This window comes from Nycticebus coucang, chromosome 8 (assembly GCF_027406575.1).
Source record: "Nycticebus coucang isolate mNycCou1 chromosome 8, mNycCou1.pri, whole genome shotgun sequence".
In the NCBI taxonomy this organism is placed as follows: Eukaryota; Metazoa; Chordata; class Mammalia; order Primates; family Lorisidae; genus Nycticebus; species Nycticebus coucang.
Genome location: NC_069787.1, coordinates 35,498,339 through 35,523,638, shown reverse-complemented (window position 1 = coordinate 35,523,638; position 25,300 = coordinate 35,498,339). Strand labels below are relative to the sequence as shown.

The 25,300-nt window shown below is 40.0% G+C and overlaps 1 protein-coding gene across 1 annotated transcript; it reads left to right on the top strand.

The window, feature by feature from the left end:
- Positions 1–498: 498 nt before the first annotated feature.
- LOC128591928 (cytochrome c, somatic-like) lies at positions 499–1,476 on the top strand. Its single transcript, XM_053599724.1, has one exon. The coding sequence runs from the start codon at positions 556–558 to the stop codon at positions 868–870; it is 315 nt and encodes a 104-aa protein (XP_053455699.1). The 5' UTR covers positions 499–555; the 3' UTR covers positions 871–1,476.
- Positions 1,477–25,300: the final 23,824 nt, after the last annotated feature.

The following is a 25,300-nucleotide window of genomic DNA, read 5'->3' as shown; positions in this document are numbered from 1 at the left end:
CTTGTGCAGGGCACAAAGCACAGAATCTGGCATACTAAAATATGCTCCCTACACTGTAGTACTTGGTATCACCACATCATTGTGGATTACAAAATCAACATGCATGTCAACATCTGAATACTCTCCTTTGAATGGACGCAGTCGGCCTACGCCCCTGTCAGATTCTTGGGCCTTGGACCATAGGACAAAGAGAGACATTTCAGGTATTGCTGTAAGCATACTATTCACACCTCAGGCATGCTGAGGATCTAATGTCGAATGTGAGGACTATAGTTCATAATAACATACACTTAAAATTTGCTAAGAGAGTAGATCTTTAAAAAAGGTAACTAAATGAAGCAATGGATATGTGAATTAGCTTAATTGGGGAAACCATTTCACAAAGTTTGTGTATGTCTAAATATCACACTGTAAACTTTGAACATATAAAATTTTTATTTGTCAACTATACTCCATAAAACTGAAAAAGAATAAAAGTTATTTCCTGAGATGGCAGGACGTCCGGCTTCCAGCTCGTAACTTTAGTACTGTTAGCAACCAAAGAGAGAATTAAATATGGGTGATATTGAGAAAGGCAAGAAGATTTTTGTTCAGAAGTGTGCCCAGTGCCATACTGTGGAAAAAGGAGGCAAGCACAAGACTGGGCCAAATCTCCATGGTCTCTTTGGGAGGAAGACAGGTCAGGCTGCTGGCTTCTCTTACACAGACACCAATAAGAACAACGGCATAACCTGGGGAGAGGATACACTGATGGAGTATTTGGAGAATCCCAAGAAGTACATCCCTGGAACAAAAATGATCTTCGCTGGCATTAAGAAGGGAGAAAGGGCAGACTTGATAGCTTATCTCAAAAAAGCTACAAATGAGTAATAGATGGCCATTGCCTTATTTATTACAAAAGAGAAATATCTCACGGCTTTTTTTTATGTGTACCGTAATTTAATTGGTCTCATTTACCAGAATTCAGATCATGAATGAGTGACAGAATATTTTTGTTGGACAGTCCCCGTTTAACTAAGACTGGCTTGTGGTTAAATGAATATGATCGGTTTTTTGGATTTTGATAGTGATTCCAGTTCAGTAAATGCATCACTGTTTTCCATTTCTAAAGATATGTTCATATTTAATTAGCAATGTTTACCTTTTCACAAAGATAGTAAATTGCCATCCCAAAGCCTATTGAAGATTGGTTTTATATTAAGATTTATATAACTGATTATGTGAATATATTTAAATACTGGGGAAATCTCCTCACTGTCTCAGAACCAAGCAAGACTCACTGATGTTTTAATTGGTGTTCATTAGCCTGTTAAAGGTGAGGGCTGGAGAGAAGGTAGCAATGTTTACTTTGTACTTTTGATCTTTATCACGCCAATATAATTTCCCTGGGTCTACTAAAATGCTGCCTTTTATTTATTGAAAGGCATTTTAGTGTGGTTTATGTGTAATGTCAAATAAAAAATATTTAACATTTATTTTATAAAAAAAAAAAAAAGTTATTTCCTCAGGGATACTCACTTTGAAACCCTCTAGCCCTACACTAGGTGAGGACCTGTGCTCAGATACTTTTACTGTATTGTGCCCCAGCTTTTTTCTCTGTATTGTTATCACAAATTTAATGTCCACCTCCCTAAATTAGATTCTAAGCCCCGGGAGGATAAGAGCCATGTTATGGCCTAGTGCCCAGGCTGGGGCGTAGCATACAAAGAGGGCTCAGGAAATACAGTTGACCCTGAACATGGGTGCACCAGTCCACTCATACGTGGATTTTAGTCAACCAAACACAGATAGAATATTCAGTATTCAGGGATGCAAAACTCACTACATGGAGGGCCAACTGTTCATTTCTGTGGGTTCTGCAGGCCCCCCCATAGGGACTTGAGTATGTATGCATGTTGGTACATGCAGGGTTCTGGAACCAATCCCTGTATATATGAAAAGACAACTATCATTGTAGAAAGAAAAATAGAATAGAATTTAAAGAATTCTTTCCAAACCTATTCTGAATGGTCTTCTCCCAACCAACACATGTGAATCTTGTGTCTGCATTGTTATTTCCTGGCTGTCTTCTTTGTGAAGAAATGAGCCCCCATTTCCTTGGGACACACAAGTGTCTCATTTTCAGGCTCTCAGATTCCTCTGCCACACAACCAATCAAACCTCCTAGTAGCTCTGCCTCTTACCAGCTGCAACCTTGGGCAAGCTGCTTCACCTCTCTAAGCCTCAATGTCTTCAGCCATAGAAGGGGGATAATAATACATCCTAACTTGTAGAGTTGTTGTAAAGATTAAGTGGGTGCAAATGTTACAGTTTTTGCACAAGGTCTGGACTGGCTAGGTCCATGTGCATAATCTATTATTAACATTATTATGATTGTTTTTGTGTTCAATTCCAGGTTATACTCTCAGTGAAAAGAATGCATCCTCCACCCTCCTGTATTTACAGAACAAGGCTTCCTTGCTTTTCACTAGCATATTTTCAAGCTCTTTTAAGAACCAAGTGCTAACAAATGTCAGGAACTTTATTAGCAAGCAAAAACAATTTTCCCTCAGCCTCACACAATCCTTCAGGTGAGAGAAAATGCCGCAAGTGGATAGGAAGGATTAATGCCCTTGGGACTATTATATACTTATTTATGTGATTAGACCACCCTCCAAACTTGTTCCTAAATTTCCATTCAGGGAATCCTGAGGGCTTTTTTTATCATAGGGGAATAAGCAAAGAAGAAGAGTGAAGAAAGCTGCCTCTCTTAACTCACAAGAAGTAACAGCTCCATTCCCAGATTGCTTGTCCCAGGTACTAATGATGTCCTATCACATCTTCCTGTTTCTGGCCTACCCCATCCCAGCTTCTGCAGTTAATGGCTCTTGACTTCTCACACTTGTGCCTGGCTCCAGATGCTGATGGGCTGCCAAGTCTACAGAGGCCTGCGAGTTAGGATCCCTCAGTCCCAGGGACTGTGTATGGCCGTTGACTAACTGATGAGGTATAAAAGCCAGACCCACACCCAAAGGAGTGGACAACTTTTGTGGTGCAATTCATACTCCAGAGTGCACCCTGGAATGAGGCTGAATGCTGCCTAAAAAATACATTTCTCCTCATCTGTTTTCCCTTCTTTCTCCTTTCCTTCCTTATAGTTCTCTCCTGAGGCACCCCATGATATATCACCTGCACAAGAATCCCTATTTCAGACTCTGCTTTTAAGGAACTCAACTTAAGACACTGGTCTCTACACATGATCTTAGCCAAAAGGCCGAGAAGCGATGAGACACTGGTCTCTAACTAACCTATCTATTAATAGGGTTAATGGGTCATGTGAAAATGACTTAAATCATAGCTCATGAGGATAATAAAAAAATAGTATTTATTTATTTGAGACAGAGTCTCACTCTGTGCTCTGGGGTTGTGTGCCATGGCATCATCATAGCTCACAATAACCTCAAACTCTTGGGCTCAAGCAATCCTCATGCTTCCCAAGTAGCTGGGACTATAGGCACCCACCACAATGCTCAGCTAGTTTTCCTATTTTTTAGTAGACACAAGGTCTCACTCTTGCTCAAGTGGTCTGAACTCAAAGGATCTACCTGAGCTCAGCCTCCTGGAGTTAGGATTACAGGCATGAGCCACTGCACCCACCCCTAGAAAGAGTATTCAAAAGGAGACATTAAGAATCAAGGTCATCATTACTCCTTAATTTTCCATTACTATATAGTTTAAAACACCTTTTTACATATTCCAAAGGGAAGTTTATATTTTCCTTCTTCTTTTTTGTTTTGAGATGGACAAATTTTCTGTTTGAGATGGACAAACAGAGGCTCAATGAGGTTAGACTCATCACATTCAAATACATTATAAACATTTGGTGACTAGTGCTTGGATTGTATGAATGCTTTGCCAGATATTATAAGTCCACTCACTGAACACCCAACCTAACCATCATCTCTTCCTCTGCTCCACAGGCTAGCGAGTATGATACATGCTTTCCTGGAGAAGTGCTTTTCATATATACAGGGATTGGTTCCAGGAACCCTGCATATACTCGCACCCATGTTCAGGGTCAACTGCATTCCCTGAGCCCTCATTGTATTCTATGCCCAAGCCTGGGCACTAGGGACTCCTCAGCACTTGGTGTTCATAAGGCATTTCTCTAACCAATGCAATGAAAACTCCTCATGATAATTTTTATCTGAAAATAAAAAGCAAAGTCTCAAAATGTGGTGCAGTTCTTCTCCCTGCCTGCCTGCCTACCTGGAACATTAGATGAGGTCAGAGGGGTAGCAGATATCCAGGAATGGTGAAAAAAGTGAAGAATAAATTCAGATCTGAGAAACAGTGGAGAAGAACGAGACAGAGAGCCTGAGACACCAAAACCATCACAGACCGGCTTGCAAGCCACAGGTGGCCTGCCTCCCATTATAGACAGCCAAACATAAGTAATAACTCCAGACAGATCTTGATGCAGGTTTATTAAATCTCTAAATGTTGCACGTGGCTAGAATAGAAGCAGAAGTATTATTTTTAAAGTTAGAATACTTCTACATTGCTGGTGGGAATGCAAACTAATACGTTCCTTTTGGAAAGACATTTGGAGAACACTTAGAGATCTAAAAATAGACCTGCCATTCCATCCTACAATTCCTCTACTAGGTATATATCCAGAAGACCAAAAATCACATTATAACAAAGATATATGTACCAGAATGTTTATTCCAGCCCAATTGCTAAATCATGGAAGAAGCCCAGGTAAGTGCCCATCGACCCATGAATGGATCAATAAATTGTGGTATATGTACACCATGGAATATTATGCAGCCTTAAAAAAGGATGGAGACATTACCTCTTACATGTTTACATGGATGGAACTGGAACATATTCTTCTTAGCAAAGTATCTCAAGAATGGAAGAAAAAGTGTCCAATGTACTCATTCTTACTATGAAAGCTATAATCCAATTATAGCCCAAGAAGAAGGAGAAAGGGGAGAGGGAGGGAAGGGGGGAGGATGTGTATAGGGAGAGTATTGGGACCGCACCTATGGTGCATCTTACAAGGGTACAAATGTGAAATTTACTATGTGTAGAATATAAATGTCTTAACACAATAACTAAGAAAATGCCATGAAGGCTATGTTAACCAGCTTGATGAAAACATTTCAAATTGTATATAAAACCAAAACATTGTGGCCCATGATTGCACTAATATACACAGCTATGATTTAATTCAGAAAAAAAAGAAAAAGAAAGAAAGGGAGGTGTCTGAAAAAAGTCAACATACTAGCAAAATTATTCAGCTTGCTAAAGAGGAAAGTCAAGGCAAATTGTTCTTGTTTTCCAGTGATGTGGAGCCTAACTCCAAGTCTTCAAAAACTGAGATGTTGGGTGGCGCCTGTGGCTCAAGGAGTAGGATGCCGGTCCCATATGCCAGAGGTGGCGGGTTCAAACCCAGCCCCGGCCAAAAAAAAAACAAAAGAGAATAAAAAAAAAAAAAAAAACTGAGATGTCTTTACAAACCTGAACGCAAATATTTAAAATTTAACACAAATATTTTCTTTCTTACAGAACATAGTCCAAACATTGTTTTATGTTATCTAATGCATATTGATTATTAAACAGCAGTCCCATGTGCTAGGGTCTCTTGCTGCCTTGTCTTTATAAATGAAAACTATATATGCTGTCAGTATGGTAGCCACTAGGCATATGAGGCTATTTTTAATTTAAATTTAAATAAATTAAAATTCAGTCAAGTTAAAAATTTATTTCCTCAGTCCCACTAGCCACATGTTAAATGCCCAATAAACATATATGGTTAGTGACTACCACACTGGACAACACAGACATTAAATATTTTCAGCATTGCAGAAAGTTCCACTGGACAGCATTATTCTACTTGGTGAATTGGTTACCAAAGATTCTATGATTAATAAAAATTTAGATTTATCTCAAGCTCTAAATCTAAAAATTTAGATTTATCACAAGCTACCCTTGGAGTGGTGTTTTGTTTGCTATTGATGTCACAAATTAGCCCAAGTTTAATGGTTTATGATAATGCATATTTATTATCTCATAGTTCTGGATGCCATTGGGTCTCAATGGACTAAAATTAAGGTGTGGGCAAAGCTGCATGCCTTCTGGAGCTCTGAGGGAGAATCTGTTCCTTGCCTTTACCGGCTTCTAAAAACCTCCAGATTCCTCAGCTCAGGGCCCCTTCCTCCATCCTCAAAGCCAACAACCTGGACTAACTGTCCTCCACCCTACTGTCGCTCTGGTTCTCTCTTTTATGCCCCCTCTTACACTCATGAGAACATGGGGTTGCTTTGTGTCCACCCAAATGATCACCTTTAATTCTCCTTTGCCATGCCAACTAACATATTTGCAAGTCCCAGGGGTTAGGGCATGGACATCTTTGAGGTCCATTTTCTGCCTCTCACAGATACCATTCAAAGCTCTCTGTGACTTGACCCCATTTGTTTTTCAACCATTTTTTTCCTTTGAATCTTTTTTATATTCCTTGTGCTCCAATCAAACAAAAATGCTCCCTGTCCCCCAGAAATACCATTTGTTCCAACAAATGTGATCAAAGCATTGTGTCTGTTCTCCAACCATAGGGAAACACAGGGTCTTTTAGAAGGACCTAGGCCCTTATTTTTCAGATGTTTCCTGTTCCAGAAATGGAATTGTGAAGCCCACCCACAGTCCAATTTAAGTATACCTAAATTCTACTATTCTAAAAATTCTGTTCAGATACCACATCGTCCATCAAATGATGCCTAAGATAAGTCTGGAACTAGACGGTGGTCAGTCAATGCAGAGCTTTGACTACAGTTCCTAAAATGTTCCTAGCCATATCTAGTCGCCCCTCTGGTGACTGCAAGGACAAGATACGTGTGTACTATGGCATGTGGGTTAAAGCATGGACTCTGGAGTCAGAAGGCCTGGGTTTGAATCCCTTGCAAAATGCCTTTACTTTCTAAGAACAGAATATCTTTCTCCTCCTCTCTGCTCAGTAGATAAATGTGGGGCAAGGAGTAGGGGATCTGGGCCAATGAAAATATTAAGATATTTATGTCACTGCAATTTGCCATATATATTTCCTTATTTTTTCTCCTCTAAATGAAATAGAACTTACCAATATTCCCTATCCTTATATTTTACCCATGTCCTTCTCAGGATCTTTGTTGAGAGTCTAGGTGGCCCATCTAGCAAGGGTCTGTGGATGCAACGTCCCAACAATACCAAGGACATCATGATAGTGATAAATGAACTTCAGCACAAAAGAAATCTGGGATCCTATCAAAGAGGACAGATGGAAAATAAAATCACATTTTTCAGGGTGATTTATCCAAAGTCATTTATGAGAAGACATTTCAGGGCAAACAGGCCACATCAGAGGAACTTGTCTCTCAGGGTAATTCAACCATCAAGGGGGGAAAGATTGTTTTCATACATCAAGGCTCCTAAATGCAAGCCAATACTCATCTGTTGTTAAACTAAAAATAGGGAACTCATACAACACTTGAGAGGGGAAAAAATATTACTTTTTTAGCTTTTGGGACTTACTGAGAGACTGCAGAGTGTACACGATGTCTTGGGGTTTCTTGGCACTTTATTGATGATTTACAGTATTGTCAAGGGTAATTTTGACTCTCCACAATTTTTGCAGTATGTACCGACTTTAAACACTAACTCTCACATAAGATACGGCCCTACTTTAAGTCCTTTAGCACTTCAGGTCTCAAAAATCATTTATACTACACGTGTTTCTTGAAAGCCTCTCTGATTCTAATCAAAACTGGCCCCACTAAATCCTAGCATTCATGTTTGCTTTTAAACAATTCACACCTTGGTTTAATGCGTAGGAGCTTTTCCCGGTCTCATATCAGCTGCTTTCAACATTGTGGGCCCTGGCCCTAAAGAGCTTAGGGTCAGATGGGCTTTGAAGTTTAATTATTAAAGCAGCAATTATACAACTTAGAAGAATGAAATTGAAAATGAATCCGGCAGCTGATGGCAGGGTGAGTTTGAGAGGAGTCATGGGGACAGTAGGGATGAAAAGCTGCAGACACATCCAAGCAGGGGGTTACATAACCAAATGAGAAGAGACATAATGTGCTTTACAGAATTACAAAATGAACCTTTCTCTTTATTATTTCTACCTTCTTATCAAATAAAAAAAAAAGAGAGAGAGAGAGAACATGTAATTCTAAAACATTGCCTGGTCATTCGGAAACAGAGAACGAACTTAGAAGGAAGGAGACCTCAGATTCAAATCTGATCTTTAAGCTGGGCCGCTGGGAGACTTGGTAAGTGACTACATTTTCCCAGTGAAAACCGAAGCGACTTTTCTCACAGTGTGTTCTATGTAACACCAGTTGTGAAAAGTGTTCTATATGTTTAAAATTTCTTAGTCAAATGAGTTTGGCCTCATACATTTGTCTTGCTATATTCCTTTCCTAGAAATTCACTGTGTACATTAGCAAATTAAAGGCTCTGAGAAGCCCTGCAGTAAAGAAAATTTGCCTAAATCCAATAATTTTCAAACATTTTTGGGCATACCTTTTTTAGTGAAACATCAATTTTAGTGTGTTTCAAGGTACACACTTTGGGAAGCCCGAATAACTTCACCTCACACTGTGAAGAGTCATCTCTATTTGTTCACAAGGTGCCCAGTGCAGAGGAAAGAAGGGGCTGAAAAACTATAGCCAGGAGGCCAGGTCTAGCTCATAAGCTGAGTATGGCTTAGCTCTTAGGGCTTCTGAAGACGTGCCATGCCCTGCTGGCTGTCTTCATAGCATTCTGAACTTCCCGCCACCACACAGAACACACTGCCATGTCTACATTGCATTTGTTCCCTGTCTCCCCTTTAGGCCAAAAAGTCATGTTACATGCAATAAATGTAAAATTCAAATTCTAGTGTCCATAAATAATTTTTAATGCACATCCATTTGTTTATGTGTCTTCTACTGTGCTTGCAAACTACAATGGCAGACCCGTGTAATTGTAACAAAGATGGTAATGACCTACGAAGCCTAAAATAAAGTTTATACTACCTGGCCCTTTATAGCACGGACTTGCAGATCCCTAGAGCAGACACTCAAATAAAATGTGCAAATGAGCGATGTGCCTTTATAATTCACTATTCTTGCTACTCTTCATACCAAGTTGCCTCATTTTCTAGGGAGAAGATCAAGGTTATACCTAGTCCAGAATGAGAACCTCCTCTTTTTTTAATTGGTCTTAACTATCTTCTTTTTTTTGTTTGTTTGTTTGTTTTCAGACAGATTCTCCCTCTGTTGCCCAGCCTAGGGTGCCATGGTGTCAGCCTAGCTCTCAGCAACTTAAACTCCTGAGCTCAAACTATCCTCCTGCCTCAGCCTTCCTAGTAGCTGAGACTACAGGCACCCACCACAAGGATTGTCTAATTTTTCTGTTTTTGTTTTTGTTTTTTGTTTGTTTTTGGCTATAATATCCATGTTATTTTTTTATTAAGTCTTCTGTACATAGATCATAAATACATTTATGCCCATTTCAGTGTGTTGATTATTTGTACAAATTGGAGTGCTTACATCATACTAATCAGCATAGCTTTCACCTCATTTACCCAATTATAGCGTTAGGACATTTGTGTTCTACACATGATAGAACCAACTGGTACTTGCAATGTGCTCCACAGTTGTGGTCCCCCTACTATCCCCTACTATCTCCCCCCCCTCCCCATCCCTCTCCCTCCCCTTCCCTCCTTCATCCTAGGCTAAAGTTGTGTTTCATTTTTCATATACAAGTATGAGTTATTATAAATTGGTTTCACAGTAGTACTGAGTACATTGGATACTTTTTTCCCATTCCTGAAATACTTTACCAAGAAGAGTATTTTCCAGCTCCATCCATGTAAACATAAAGGAGGTAAAGTCTCCATTTTTTTTTACTGCTGCATAGTTTTCAATGGTATACATATACCACAATTAATTCATCCATTCATGGGTTGATGGGCACTTGGGCTTCTTCCATGACTTGGCAATTATGAATTGAGCTACAATGAACAATCTGGTGCAAATATCTTTATTGCCAAATGATTTTTGGTCCTTTGAATATACACCTAGAAGAGGAATTGCAGGATCAAATGGCAGGTCTACATTTAGGTCCCTGAGTGTTCTCCAAACTTCCTTCCAAAAGGACCAGACTAGCTTACATTCCCACCAGCAGTGCAGAAGTGTTGCCTTTTCTCGACATCCATGCCAACATCTGTAGTTTTGGGATTTTGTGATGTGGGCTACTCTTACTGGAATTAGATGGTATCTCAGAGTAATTTTGGTTTGCATTTCTCTGGTGATTAAAGATGATGAGCATTTTTTCATGTGTCTGTAGGCCATGCGCCTGTCTTCTTCAGAGAAGCTTCTGTTCATGTCTCTTGCCCACACTGAAATTGGATCACTTGTTTCTTGCTTAGTAATAAGTTTGAATTCTCTGTGGATTCTGGTTATTAGACCTTTGTTGGTAGCATAACTTGCAAAAATCCTCTCCCATTCTGAGGGCTGTCTATTTGCTTTACTTAGTGTATTCTTGGCAGTGCAGAAGCTTTTTAATTTGATCAGATCCCAGTAATGTATTTTTGATGTTGCTTCAATTGCCCAGGGGGTCTTCCTCATGAAGTATTTTCCCAGGCCAATTTTGTCAAGTGTTTCCCCTGCACTCTCTAAGGATATTTATAGTTTCATGTCTTAAGTTTAAGTCCTTTAACCAGTGAGAGTCAATTTTTGTTAGAGGAGAAAGGTGTGGGTCCAGTTTCAGTCTTCTACAGGTTGCCAGCCAATTCATCCAGCACCATTTATTGAATAGGGAATCTTTCTCCCAATTTATATTTTTAATAGGCTTATCGAAAAGTGTCTGGGTTCACCTCTTGGTCTTCAATTCTGTTCCATACATCTACGTTTGTGTTTTTGTGCCAGTACCATGTTGTTTTGATCACTATCTATTTATAATAAAGTCTGAAGTCTGGAAGCGTGATTCCTCCCGATTTGTTTTTATTTCTGGGTAATGTCTTGGCTATTCGAGGTTTTTTCTGTTTCCATATAAAATGAAGTACTAATTTTTCCAGGTCTTTAAAATATGAGAGAGGTGCTTTAATAGGGCTCACATTAAATCTGTAAATTGCTTTAGGTAGTATAGACATTTTAACAATATTGATTCTTCCCAGCGATGAGCATGGAATATTTTTCCACTTGTTAACATCTTCAGCTATTTCTTTTCTCAGAGTTTCATAGTTCTCTTTATAGAGATCTTTCACGTCCTTAGTTAGATACACTCCCAGATATTTCATCTTCTTTGGCAGTATTGTAAAGGGAATAGAATCCTTGATTGTTTTTTTCCCCTTGACTATTGTTGGTGTATATAAAGGCTACAGATTTAAGAGTGTTAATTAATTTTTCTGTTTTTAATAGAGATTGGGACTCATTCTTATGTTCTTGGGACTCATTCTTATGTTCTTGCTCAGGTTAGTCTCGAACTCCTGAGCTCATTGGTCTCAAACTCCTGAACTCAAGGTCTCAAACTCCTTCCACCTCAGCCTCCTGAGTAGCTGAGACTACAGGCACCCACCAGAAGGATTGTCTGATTTTTCTGTTTTTAGTAGAGATGGGGGTCTCATTCTTGTGTTCTTGCTCAGGCTGGTCTTGAATTCCTGAGCTCAAGGGATCCTTCCACCTCAGCCTCCCAGAGTATTAGGATGAGCCACCATGCCTGGCCAACTATCTTCTCTACTCTGGTTTCTGCTATAGCTCAGGTAAGTAATTACTTCAGCGGAGCCAATGCTTGAATTCCAGATATTCTCCTCATACCTCAAATTTTCTCCAGTTTTCCTCACAAAAGTCTTCCCCAATTGGAAAACTTTCTAAAAGAATGAAGGTTTGAGTGGCTTTGGGATACAGAGTTGGCAAAAGCATTGCTCTCTATTTTTGTCTAAAAAGTGACAAGAAAAGATGGGAAGGGGTGCATTGGACTTCTTTATAAACATTCCGATGTAAGACATGAAAATCCGCCAGCCCACTGAGAAAAGACCTGGAACACAGATCCTCGTTACTCCAACCCAAGCTGAAGCAGCAGCCCAGGGCAGCACCGGAGTCAGAAAGAATGTGATTTGAATCCTGGCCTGCCCCTGCCAATTCGTTTCCATGTTCCTCAGGCAACAGATTTAACTCATTTGGAAAATGGACCTTTCTGTCTCTCTACTGTCTCCCCTTTCCTCCTTCTACTCAGCCAGGCTGCCCTCCTTCTCTTCCTCAAACTGGCCAACTCGTATTTGCTGTTGTTTTTGCTTGGAATGTCCCTCCCTCCAGCGCTCACCTCATTGTCACCTGGCTAACTCCTCATCATCCCTGGGGAGGCCCTCAGAAGAGGTGCCATGCCATTCATAGCACCTGCACTTCCTGCCACCACCTAGAACCACTGTAACCACACACTGCCATGTCTACATTGCACTTGTTCCCTGTGTCCCCTTTAGGCCAGCACTGCCCAGTTAGAACTGTGATGATGCGATTCATAAAGGTAATGTCAACCATACTCACAGTTACATTTTTTAAAAAATGAAAACAAGCAGATGAAATTGATTTTAATAATACAGCAGAACCTCCATAGTTGACCCCTCCCTACATTGACCACCTCCTTAAGTTGACCTAGTTTTCATAGACCAGACATGCACCACATGTATGCATCAGTACGGTAGACCTGGTTCCTTACGTTGATCACCTTCATATGTTGACCAGTCTGTTATAGTTCCTTGGGTGGTCAACTTACAGAGGTTAACTCAATACCCAAAATATTACCATTTCAATATGCTGTCAATATAAAAAATTATTAGAAGTATATTTTATATTTTTTTCACAGTAAGTCTTAACAATCAGTGTGTATTTTATACTTTATAGCACAACTCAGTTTGGACCAACCACATTTCAAGTGCTCAGTAGTCTCATATTGTACCTATAGCACCCAAACACACTCAGCTCACCCTTTGCTGTGGTCTTTGGTAAGAGCCAAATAAGTATTGAGCTTTGTTTTTTGCTTTTAAAGAATATTTATAAAAATAATAATAATAATAAAGGAAAGAATATTTGTACAGAGGAAGAAATGGACATACAGAAAGAGGATGTGATTGGCTCAAGGTCACAGGAATAAATTAAGGGTAAACCAATTCTAGCCCCTACCTGTCAGCTCCCAAATAGACCTGTATTGCCCAGTTGCTTCCAGAAGCTCTTTGTAGGCCTCTTGCAGTCAATCTGCAGCTCTGGATGCAAATATGCTCCCAAAAGTCAGCCCAAAGCATCTTTATTAAAAACGTTACCTTGAAAGATAGGAAAAGTTTGGTTTTGTAATAGAAGTTTCTTTCTGTTACCTTGTAAATCCTGTCAATTGATAGGGATTATGTAAGTGGCATTAACGGCTATGTGCCGACTGCCGCAGCTGTTATTTTGAAGCTCTTGTACAGCTATTGCATTATCAGTGGTGATTTCCTTCAGGATTCAGCCTTCAATTTCTCTAGGCAGAGCTGCGAAGTGAGTCAGAGTTAGGCTTCTATCCCCAGGCTCATGTGGGCGTAAGGAGGGGGCTCGGGGTGTGTAGGCTTGGGTGAGACAGCAAGGAATATGGTCAGCACACTCCACAGTCCCGGCCTTTTTTAACTCCTCCAAAAGTCAGAGTGAGGCTGGGCATAAGAAAATGAAGGTTTCATTGTGAATGGACAGCAATCACCAAAAAAAACAAAAAAAAGTTAATAACAATACAAAAAGGATAGGCTCAGCCTAAACTTGTAAGCAGAACAGAGAGTACAAAACTATATCACAATCTGATCCTATTTTCATTGTAAAATGTTTATTTGATATAGATATGTTATAGGCAAGTGATCCAGCAGATCACTTTGCAAAATATTAATTATACTTATCACTAGGGAGAAACAATGTGAATTAGTTGTAATTTCTCTACTCTTCCTTGACCTGGAGTTTTGAATTTCCTTCAGTGGATATGTGTTACTTTTATAGAAAGGTTAACAAGTAAATGAAGTAAATCATCTGTGCACAACACATACATTCATATATCATCCCAAACCTTCCAACAATCTTTAAGTCCTAATTAATTTTGGAAGCGCCCATGAAACCTCTTGCTCCTTTAGTTTTAAGTAAATAACTTTAACCCCTTTGACTTCAAATTAGTCCCAGGTACCAAAAATCAGGCCAATAATTTCAAATTATTGAGCTCAGGGCCCACAGTGCCATAGCAGCATAAGGAATATAGCCTCCTCCAAAGTGCACACAGAAACTGCTACCCCGCCTGCAGGCTGCCTGGGGTGAGAGGGCCTTCCCCAAGGTGAGGCGTGGGAGTCCAAGGGCTGGGCCTGAGATTTGATACAGCTGCCAGCAGCTTGTTAAGGATTCAACCTCCTCAACTAGAAAACAGGGGAGCTGCCAAAGTAGAATCAACAGTTCTTCTGTTTTGGTGATGATTAGTTCCAGCAGCCATTGACTGTTTTCCTGAGAAAAGAATTCAGATCAGGATCTAAGCCCCACAAAGAGGTATTTCACCAAACACGCTCAAGGTCTTGATTCCCTCACCTGGAGGCTGCCTCCCAGACATAAGTATTAGGCTGGTGGTTCTTAAGCAGGTAGATTTTGCATCCCAGGGGAATTTGACAATGTCTGGAGACCTCATCGGTTGTGTGACAAACTAGTAGGAGATGGATACCGCTAGTGGGTAGAGTCCAGGGACGCTGCTAAACATCCTATAAAGCATAGGACAGTCCACTACAATGAAGAATTATTAGGCCCAATGTTAGTAAGTCCAAGGTTGGCAAACTCTGCCTTAGACAATGAAGGAAATTATTTGGATGCTTTGAAGGAGGTCAATGCTTTTTTGCTAAAATGAGCCACATCATGGGCATCTCGCTTTGTATGCTCCATGGCCAGCAGGCCAAAGGGAATTTGGGAAATGTTCTGAGTATCCCCACCTGTGAGCACTCATCTTAGGACAGCCGTGGATGTGAGCCTCATTCTGCACACCAGCTCCACTCTATTGTAGGGACTTCCAAGCTGGGTTTTCTAGAAGTAGATTCTCAGATGGAGTTTAATGTAGGAGAAGTTTATTAGAGATCAACACCTGTGAAGGGAGAAACAGGACTGAGCAGAAAGAGAAGACAAAATGCAAGACAAGTCTGACAACGCCTTGGCCAACCTGGAAGGGAGCTCTGGAGCCAGTCAGTTTTTCCCATCAGAGCTGCCCGACAACAGGCTGGAACAACTGGGCCTTTATAACGTAGCTCCCCTAGCACCCACCGGGCCCAGTCTCTAGGTAGAGGCTGCCCCAGGAAGGGTGTGACTTTTAGTCAGAGGGTGCTCTGCAGCTGAGATTGGCTTAAAAGATGCTAACAGCTGGACTGTCTGCTGACCACACACCCTGCAGCTGGACAGTAAGTCCTGCCTTGAGGGGGACTGTGGGTCACACACCTCCATGTGTACCACAGGAGGCATCCACACTCAACAAAAAGCATGCTGCAATCCTGCAGCAGTGTCTGCTGTGGTCCATGGCAAGTCTGCATTAGAAATGGACCAGTATGTAAAGCCTGCAATTGCAATGTCATGGTGGTACCTGACAGTCAACAGAGTCTGGAAGAAAACCAAAAAACAGGTAAGTCAAGGAGGAATGGAGCCTACCTGCCATCTAGTTAACTAACCTTTGGGCTGGATTAAAAGTCGAGTGTTCCTTCAGTTCTGGTAAGAAATTGCTCACCTTTCCTCTGTTTATTCCATATTCATGCATTAAGTCCCCACGACACGCCGGGTGTGGAGCTTGACACTGAAACACAACTGAGAAGAGTGAGCTGCAGGGATGGGTAATTTCAGCTCTGCAGTTTTCAGGCTGGTATTTCTTACCTGATGGATTTGGTTTTTACCCTGTTAATGACATTTGTACCCACAGCCTGTAAGCTTCTCCAGTCTCCACAGCCCTAGCTAAAAGAGCCCTGAACTCCAGCAAACCCTCTCTCTCTGTTAAGTGTCTACTAGCTTTGACTTTGTAAGTCAGGTGAGAAGAGAGTTTATTGTCACATGTACATTATTTCTCTGGATTAGTTTAAAATGGCCCAAATCTGTCTGAGCAGGAGAGAATGAATGTGCTGGTAGGAATGCATTTGAAGATTACAGTATGTTGTGCGAGGAGCTAGAAAGCTCACACAGCTGGTAACAGTAATAGCATAAGTGAGTGTGGTTATTATTGTAAGAAATATAATTAATAACTTTTTTCAAACACCATGGGCTGTATATTTTGCTAATAATTTTATATAAATTGATTCAGGAGTTCCATACTGATATTTTAGAAATAAAAGGATGAGCGTGAGATTAAAAAAGAGAACTCTCAGGCGCCTGTGGCTCAAAGTGGTAGGGCGCCGGTCCCATATGCCGGAGGTGGCAGGTTCAAACCCAGCCCTGGCCAAAACCCACAAAAAAAAAATTAATAATAAAAAAAAAAGAGAACTCTCAATTGATATCTTTATCCTCATCACCTATCATGTAGGTTGATGTCTTTTAAGATGCTTCATTATGTTAAATATAGAACTGTTTAAACCTAATGTTATTGTTCAGTACAATAAAAAGAAACTAAATTTGTTTTAGGTCCAGTGGGACATCTGAACTGGCCCCACACCCATGGATACTAGTAGCAATGTTTGCCATATATCAAGAATACAATAAAGCTAACAATTTAAAGCCGTCCACTGAGGGTTTAGATGATGAACAAAATGAGATGTCATTAATTACATTCCTAGGTAATTTTGATCCCCTAAAATTATTTAATTTTAGTTAACTAAATCATTTATTATAGAGGAAGAAGCGTAATTTTGGAGCTGAAGGTACCATTAGGTAACGACACTGAATGGAAGGTACCATGCATATGTCTTGGTCCACAGCCGTTCTGATACCAGCTAGTGAAAATATGCCTGTTTGGTCCAAGGAGGCTTCTTAAGAAGGAAAAACATCATTTTTTTTTAATTATTTAGCTCAGATTTCACACAATCAACTACATTTCCTCTTTGCTTGAATAAAATGATTCTAATCATTATTGTTGCTCCGCAAAACAAAGTTGCCTATCTTGAAGATACATGAGCAGACTCAGAGTCAACACTGAAAATGTTTTAGGAGAAATTCATCTCATTCTATCAGAAAAGGATTGGACAGGGCAGCGCCTGTGGCTCAAAGGAGTAGGGCGCCAGCCCCATGTACCGGAGGTGGTGGGTTCAAACCCAGCCCCAGCCAAAAACTGCAAAAAAAAGAAATTAGTTTAAAAAAAAGGAAAGGATTGGACTAGGAATAGTTCAAAGGTGATGTATTTATTAAATATTTGTTGGGACTTTCACTTAAGCTAGGCACCATGGCATGAAACTTTGGGTAGTTCACATTTCCTGTCTTCAAGCAAAACACATTGGGTAATTACTCTTAACTTTGAGATTCTGTAACTTGATCTTAACATAGATCTCTCTTTTTCATTTTTTAAATTTTAAAAAATTTTATTTTTTAAAGTCATTCCTTCTAACTTTGAGATTCTTTAACATAACTTGATCTTAACATAGATCTCTCTTTTTCATTTTTTAAATTTTAAAAAATTTTATTTTTTAAAGTCATTCCTTCTAACTTTGAGATTCTTTAACATAATTTGATCTTAACATAGATCTCTCTTTTCCATTTTTTAAATATCTACTTCATTTTCTAAATATCTGGGGGGAGGCTTAGTATTTTTTAGTAACATTTATATTTCAATTTTTTTGTTATTATAGAAAGAATACAGGAAGATATCCTCTCAACTTTCTTTCCGGTATCAGATAGCTATTGTGACCTAACAACCCAATGTCTCTGAACAACCATTATTTATTATTATAGTTAACATGTCTGTGAGCCAGGTACAGGCTGGATGATCCAGGCTGGCCTGCCTTGGGCAGTTCTGCTCATCTGGGCTAGACTCATGTATTTGCAGACTAGTTAGAGTTTTGCTCTGGGCTGGACTTGGCCAGGGCAGCTCCTGACAGTATATAGTCAAGGACTGGGTAGAGTGATTGAAATGTACGGTTTTCTCCCCTATGAACCATAAGGAAATGTAGGGTCAGCAAAATAGAGGCTTATTGCACAGATAGGAAAGGGAAGCCCTCGTTGCTTCAGATGAAGCTCACCTGAAAGCTCCCCACAACCACCATGCACATCCCTCACGGAGAGTAGAACTGAGCCAATAAAGTGGTGCCATGTTTCCCTGACCCCAAGACCTGTGGAGACACTGACAGAGTATGCGGTAAGGCCTCTCTGGGTCTGAAACTCAGAGACCCCGGGCAGCCCTGTGATCGTGACAGATGGGCCTTCCTCACTGTTCCATCAATCCACATGGGGGACAAAGCAGTGCCTCCAGCCCTGCTCAGAGGGAACAGTAGCAACTCAACTACAGCCCCAAAACAGATAGAGAAAAATGACAGGAAACCCAAGGAGGCACATGAGTCTACAGAAGACAAAAACCCATGAGGAAGAAGAAATAATATAATCAGAACAGACCTCCACTGAAATGAAACTGTCAGGAGAAGTGGGCAAGAACGTCAATAACCACAGAAACAAGATGACTTCGAGTCATGTGTGATGTGTACCTGTGTACACCTTCCTCCCAACACACACATACACATGCCTTTCTGGAACTAAAAATAGCATTTTAAAACTTAAAACAACCCTGGTTTAAAACATCAATAGATAAGCTAAAAATGAAGGTGGTCAATGGTGAGACTTGAATTAGTGACCCAGAAGATTAAGTGAAAGAAATCTCTGAAATACCCTGTTTCCCCAAAAATAAGACATCCTCTGAAAATAAGACCTACTTACAGGAAAGATAAGACATCCCCTGAAAATAAGAGCTAGCGCATCTTTGGGAACACACCTTAAAATAAGACACTGTCTTATTTTCGGGGAAACAGGGTAGTAGAACACAAATGTGATGAGTTGGAAACTATGAGGGAAAAATAAGAGATTCAGCTACTGAATCCTGGAGACCTAAGAAGCAGTTACGAAAGTAGAAAAAGAGGGCGGTGCCTGTGGCTCAACGAGTAGGGCGCTGGCCCCATATACCAGAGGTGGCAGGTTCAAACCCGGCCCAGGCCAAAAAAAAAGTAGAAAAAGAGACAGATGGAAAAAACTACAATAATTATACAAATCAAGGAATCGTCCCAGCAGTTGACAGACCTGAATCTAGGTTTAAGTTGATTTCAAAGCAGAACTGAAAATTTCTAATAGAATTCCAGAACTTCAGGAATAAAGTATTTAAAAGAGAAAAGCAGGCCCTGGCTCAGCACCCGTAGCACGGTGGTTACAGCACCAGCCACATACACCAAGACTGGCAGGTTTGAACCCGGCCTGGGCCAGCTAAACAACAATGACAACTACAACAAAAAAATAGCCGGGCATTGTGGTGGGCACCTATAGTCCCAGCTACTTGGGAGGCTGAGGCAGCTTTAAGAGAATCACTTAAGGGCGGCGCCTGTGGCTCAAGGAGTAGGGCGCCGGTCCCATACGCCGGACGTGGCGGGTTCAAACCTGTCCCCGGCCAAAAAAAAAAAAAAAAAAGAGAATCACTTAAAGAAGAGTTTGAGGTTGCTGTGAGCTGTGATCCCACGGCCCTGTACTGAGGGTGACATAGTGAGACTCTATCTCAAAAAAAGAGAGAGAGAGAGAAGCATGCCCTGAGTTGTCACTGCCAAAAATTTCCTGCTTATTTTATTAAAAAGTAAAAATAGTATGTGTGCAAGGTTAGAGAATTCAATGGTTCATGGAACAGTGAAAAGAAAAAATTTCCCTTTCCCCTCTGCATACTCTTCCCCTAGACTTTCTCTAAAAAGGTAATCACTATAAACAGCAATTTCTCACAACCTTCTAAAGTTTATGCACTTACCAACATATGCATCAATGCAAATGTTTCTTTTTATTTATTTATATTAATAAGCCTGTGTTTTACCCCAATTTACCACTTAATATCACTTTCCTATCAATACATGCCTAATTCTTTTTAATAGCCACATTGTACATACCTTCCATAACATGAACTTGATGTGATTTGTCAACTAAATCCTGATTAATGGACTCTTTGGTTTTGATTCAAGTTGTTTTTTCTCTTACAAACAATGCTACCAGGAGTAAACACCTAAATAAATCCTGTAGATGTTTTGTAAGCAAATCAACAAAGAAATTCCAAGCAGTAAAATTGGTATGTCAAAGACATTTGCATTTTTATTGATTAAAAGGCCTTGAAAAATTCCCAGCATATTGTAGGTACTCAAGAAATTATTTATTAAAAAACTGAAATGGTATATTGTGCCCCAGAAAGATTTATCACAAATATTAAAGTCTTTTCAAATCACTGTAGTAGATTGAATGGTGACCCCACCCATGTCATGATCTCTAGAACCCGTTAACATGATCTTATTTAGAAAAAGAGTATTTGCAGATGTGATTAAGTTACAGATGTTGCAATGAAGGGATCACCTTAATTCACCACATGAGCCCTTAATGCATAGACAAGTATGTGTTTTTGTAATAGTGAGGCAGTGGGAAAATTTGACAAATGCATGAAGGAGAAAACTGTGCCAAGGTGGAGACGGAGAACAGAGCGATGCAGTCACAAGCCCAGAAATTCAAGGAGACAGCAGAAGCTGGAAGCAGCAAGGAACAGATCCTCCCCCTGGAACTCTGAGAGGGAGCGCAACCCTACTGGCACCTTGATTCCAGCAGTCTAGCTCTGTTGTTTTAAGACACTAAGTTTATGGTAATTTGTTATGGCAACCTCGGGAAATTAACACAATCACTATCATCAAATTGGAGCTTGTCAGTACAATAGAAAAGAGCATTTAGAGTTTGGAGGCAAATTGATTATGACACAAAAGAAGGGTAGAATTGTAGAGTTCTGTCCAAGAGCAGCCTTCTTTAGCCCCCTCTCCAATACCTCCCTTATTATTGTCTCAAGTTCACACATCTGTCTTAGCCATGTCTGAAACCGAGACCCAAGACAGCTAAACAAGGAAAACAAACACCAACTCAACAATTTTTCTTGGTTTTGCCACTGGCAGATCGAATACAAATTGATCCAATCCAACTTTGAAAAGAAAGTTTATAAATCCTTTTTTTTTTTTCCTTAAAAGCCCAGGTGGTGGCAGATGGAAACTCACACATCTAAATCTATCAAATCATAATTGATCCAGAGAGAGCCTTGCTGGAGAGAGAAGAACATTTTCTCAGACAATCTTTGGTCTCTCCCCTGGTGCAGAATTATCATGCCATCTGGAAAAAGGCAGTAGAGTTCTTTCATGGAAGTTGTGCAGCTAATTACCAACCAATTCCAACTTAGATTGCCCTAGAACCATGGAGTGCCCCCTCTGTATGCCCATGTCTCAAACCACTGCTCTCTCAGCAACCAATTTTGACTTAATGAAATGAATCCTATCTTATGTTTAAATAGTGCTTACAGTTTAAATAGCACTCCCAAGTAGAGAATCTCAATTGTTTTATGTTGTTTCTCACAATGAAACTATAGAGAGAAAAAGGGACAGGCATTGTTATACATATTTTGTAGAAGAAAAAAACAAATTTTAAAGAAGCTACTTGATTTTTCCAAGCCCCAGACTTCAAATCCACTGATGTCCTCCACACCATAATGCCTTCTGAGAATCGACCCATATGAGGCAGACATAAATAAAAAAAATGAGTCTGTTTATTTTCAGATGCTCTCTCTTGTTGGGAGACAAGTTTCCCCTGGGTTGAAAAGAAATTGTCTCTGTGTACACATGCAAAGGGGTATGGGTATCAAGACATTTTTATTATTTAAGCCCCTAAAATCCTCTGATTTGAATATTAGTTTGTTGCCCATGGAATGTTTTACTTTGGATAAGATTAATTTTTATTTATTTTTTTTCTTTTTTTTTTATTAAATCATAACTGTATACATTGATATGATCATGGGGCATCATACACTCGCTTCATAAACCATTTGACAGATTTTCATCACAGTGGTTAACATAGCCTTTCCAGCGTTATCTCAGTTACTGTGCCAAAACATTTGCATTCTACATTTACCAAGTTTCGCAAATACCCCTGTAATATGCACCACAGGTGTGATCCCACCGATCCCCCTCCCTCTACCCACCCACCCCTTTCCCACTTCCCCCTATTGTTAAGTTGTAGCTGGGTTATAGCTTTCATGTGAGAGTCCCAAATTAGTTTCATAGTAGGGCTGTGTACATTGGGTACTTTTTCTTCCATTCTTGAGATACTTTACTAAGAAGAATATGTTCCAGCTCCATCCATGTAAACATGAAAGAGGTAAAGTCTCCATCTTTCTTTAAGGCAGGATAAGATTAATTTTTAAAAATTACCCCAAGCTGAACTCCATATTAGACTAAATGTGGATGTAGCTTCTACCATCAACAGCACTTCTGGTCTTCTGCTATAATGAAACTTTTGATATCCAAGGAGAGAGAGAATCAAAGAGTTTATATGTATTTAAAACTTATTCGTCTAAGTACATGGTTCTCATAAGACTTGAACTTGACCCTGCCTTTGCAAGCTATTAATAAGTAAAGTTTTCAGATGGTCATCTCTATAGGGATATAAAAAGAAAATGAATAGCAAGATCAATTGTGCTTTTGAAAAATGCTGAAAAAATCCTGCATTTTTTATGACTACCAGAAACCTTTAAAAAGTTCTTTTCTAAAGTTAATTCCTATTTCTGTTCCATGAGTTGTAAGAGAATAAGAAATTTGAATTAAAGGCAAGATACCTGAATCCATATATTCAAATTCATTTATTCACCAAATGCATACAGAGTCTCCACTCAGAGCAAACCATGTGCTGGTGCTGTTAACAGTGAGCAAAACATGGGCCGTGCCTGTGGCTCAAGGGGTAGGGCGCCGGTCCCATATGCCGGAAGTGGTGGGTTCAAACCCAGCCCTGGCCAAAAACCAAAAAAAAAAAAAAACAGTGAGCAAAACAAAGTCTCCAGTCTTAAGAAGCAGACATTCTACTGGGCAAAGGAAGACCATGGACATATATCAACTTTGTGTCTAGTTTTCAGCAAAACATATTCAGAGAGTCAAAGCTGACTATTCCTGCCCCCCAGCCACCTTAAACTGGAAAATCACACAAAGATATACAAACAGGTGAGCAGCTAGACTCACATGCATAGTTCAATTTTAGATAGCCAAGAAAAACTGCCTCTGACAGTCACATACATGAAAAAGCAATCATTCCGGGATTTTGGAAAATGCTATCCTTGTAAAGGAATGTTTAAAGATGTGGATTCCTCAGAAGAGTATGCTTCTGGGAGGGAGTATATGCCTGCCACGGACTCCTCCCGGTGCCTGGGGGACTTCTTCCACTTTCTTGCACCTGTTCTGCTGTTATATTCATACACATTCCCGGAGACTGTGGGAAGGAAGACATAAAACACAGAGAAAGTGAATGAATTTGCAAAACATTTACTCAGCCCAAAAGTGTTTAGACATTAAAAAAAAAAATTGCATGTAATAACTGGGAAATCTGAGTAAAGTCTGTGGTCTAGAAATTTCTATTCCACAAGAATTATAGGAATCCCTAAACCACAAGTGGTCTAGGAATATATTCTTGGAATTGTACAAAATGTATCGTAGGAATTGCATTGTACTGATGTTGATTTCCTGATTTTGGCAATGTACTATGGTTGTGAAAGATGTTACCTTTAGGGGAAGCTGGGTGATTGGGTATGAAATACCTCTCTACCATTTTTTGCAATTTCTTGTGAGTCTGCAATTATTTTAAAAGCAAAAATTTCAAAAATGAACATGTGAAACAGTGTTTGTTTTCTTTAAAAAATTGTTCCCAATTTGATCTTCCACGTACAGTGTCTGAGGTTTAATCAGACAACCCTTCACAGAAACAGCAATGCAGGGCCCTCACGCCAGTAACCCTAGCACTCTGGGAAGCTAGGTGAATCACCTGAGCTCACAGGTTTGAGACCAGCCTGAGCAAGAGGGAGACCCCGTCTCTAAAAATAGCCAGGCACTGTGGCAGGAACCTGTAGTCCCAGCTACTCTGGAGGCTGACCCAAGAGAATCAAGTGAGCCCCAGAGTTTGAGGTTGCTGTGAGCTATGATGCCAGAGCACTCGACTGAGGGCAACAAAGTGAGACTCTGTCTCAAAAAATAAAAAAAGAAAGAAAGAACGATGCAGTAAGAGTAATATGCAAAAAAAAAGAAACAAGTAAAGGGGGCCTGATGTAATAGGAAGTCAACCAATTGTTTCTTCAGGGACTAAGATGTAATTAATCAGTAAAAAGATTAGTAACAACAACAGCTGATCCCATAGCATTTACTCTCTGTGAAACTCTGTTTGCATGTATTAATTTTTTGATCCACTCAACATCTTTGTAAAGTATGTAAACACTATTAGCCACAAATGTAGGAATTAGAAGACTGGAGCACAGAGCTGCTAGTAACTTGCCAATGCTATGCCATTTATGAGAGGTGGACCTAGATTTGAACCTAGGGAGTCTGGCTATAGGGCTTTAAATAATAAGGTAGGAGCCTTGTCCCATTTTGCTTTAAATTGGGCTCCAGGAACAAAACAGTGCTTTATGCATCCCATTCTTATCTCCATAGGACAAATGGTAATGTGTCCTAACACATACAGCTAAAAATATTTTTTCTTTGTTTTTTTTTATTGTTAAATCATAGCTGTGTACATTAGTGCAATCGTCTGTACCCATTCTAAGATGCACCATAAATGTGGCCCCACCCATTACCCTCCCTCCACCAAAACCTCCCCCCTCCCTTCCCCTTCCTTGGCCCTTTCCCCATAGTCTTGTGCTATAGTTGGGTTATAGTCTTCATGTGAAAGCTATAGTTTAGCTTCATAGTAGGGCTGAGTACATTGGATACTTTTTCTTCCATTCCTGAGATATTTTGCTAAGAAGAATATGTTCCAGCTCCATCCATGTAAACATGAAAGAGGTAAAGTCTCCATCCTTCTTTAAGGCTGCATAGTATTCCATGGTATACATGTAACACAATTTGCTAGTCCATTCGTGGGTCGATGGGCACTTGGGCGTCTTCCATGACTTAGCAATTATGAATTGGGCTGCAATAAACATTCTGGTACAGATGTCTTTGTTATAGTGTGACTTTTGGTCTTCTGGGTATAAACCTAGTAAAGGAATTATAGGATCGAATGGCAGGTCTATTTTTAGGTCTCTAAGTATTCTCCAAACATCCTTCCAGAAGGAACGT

What these genes read in the sequence shown, in the direction of transcription:
- LOC128591928 (XM_053599724.1), top strand. Translation starts at nt 556, where the DNA reads ATGGGTGATATTGAGAAAGGCAAGAAGATTTTTGTTCAGAAGTGTGCC.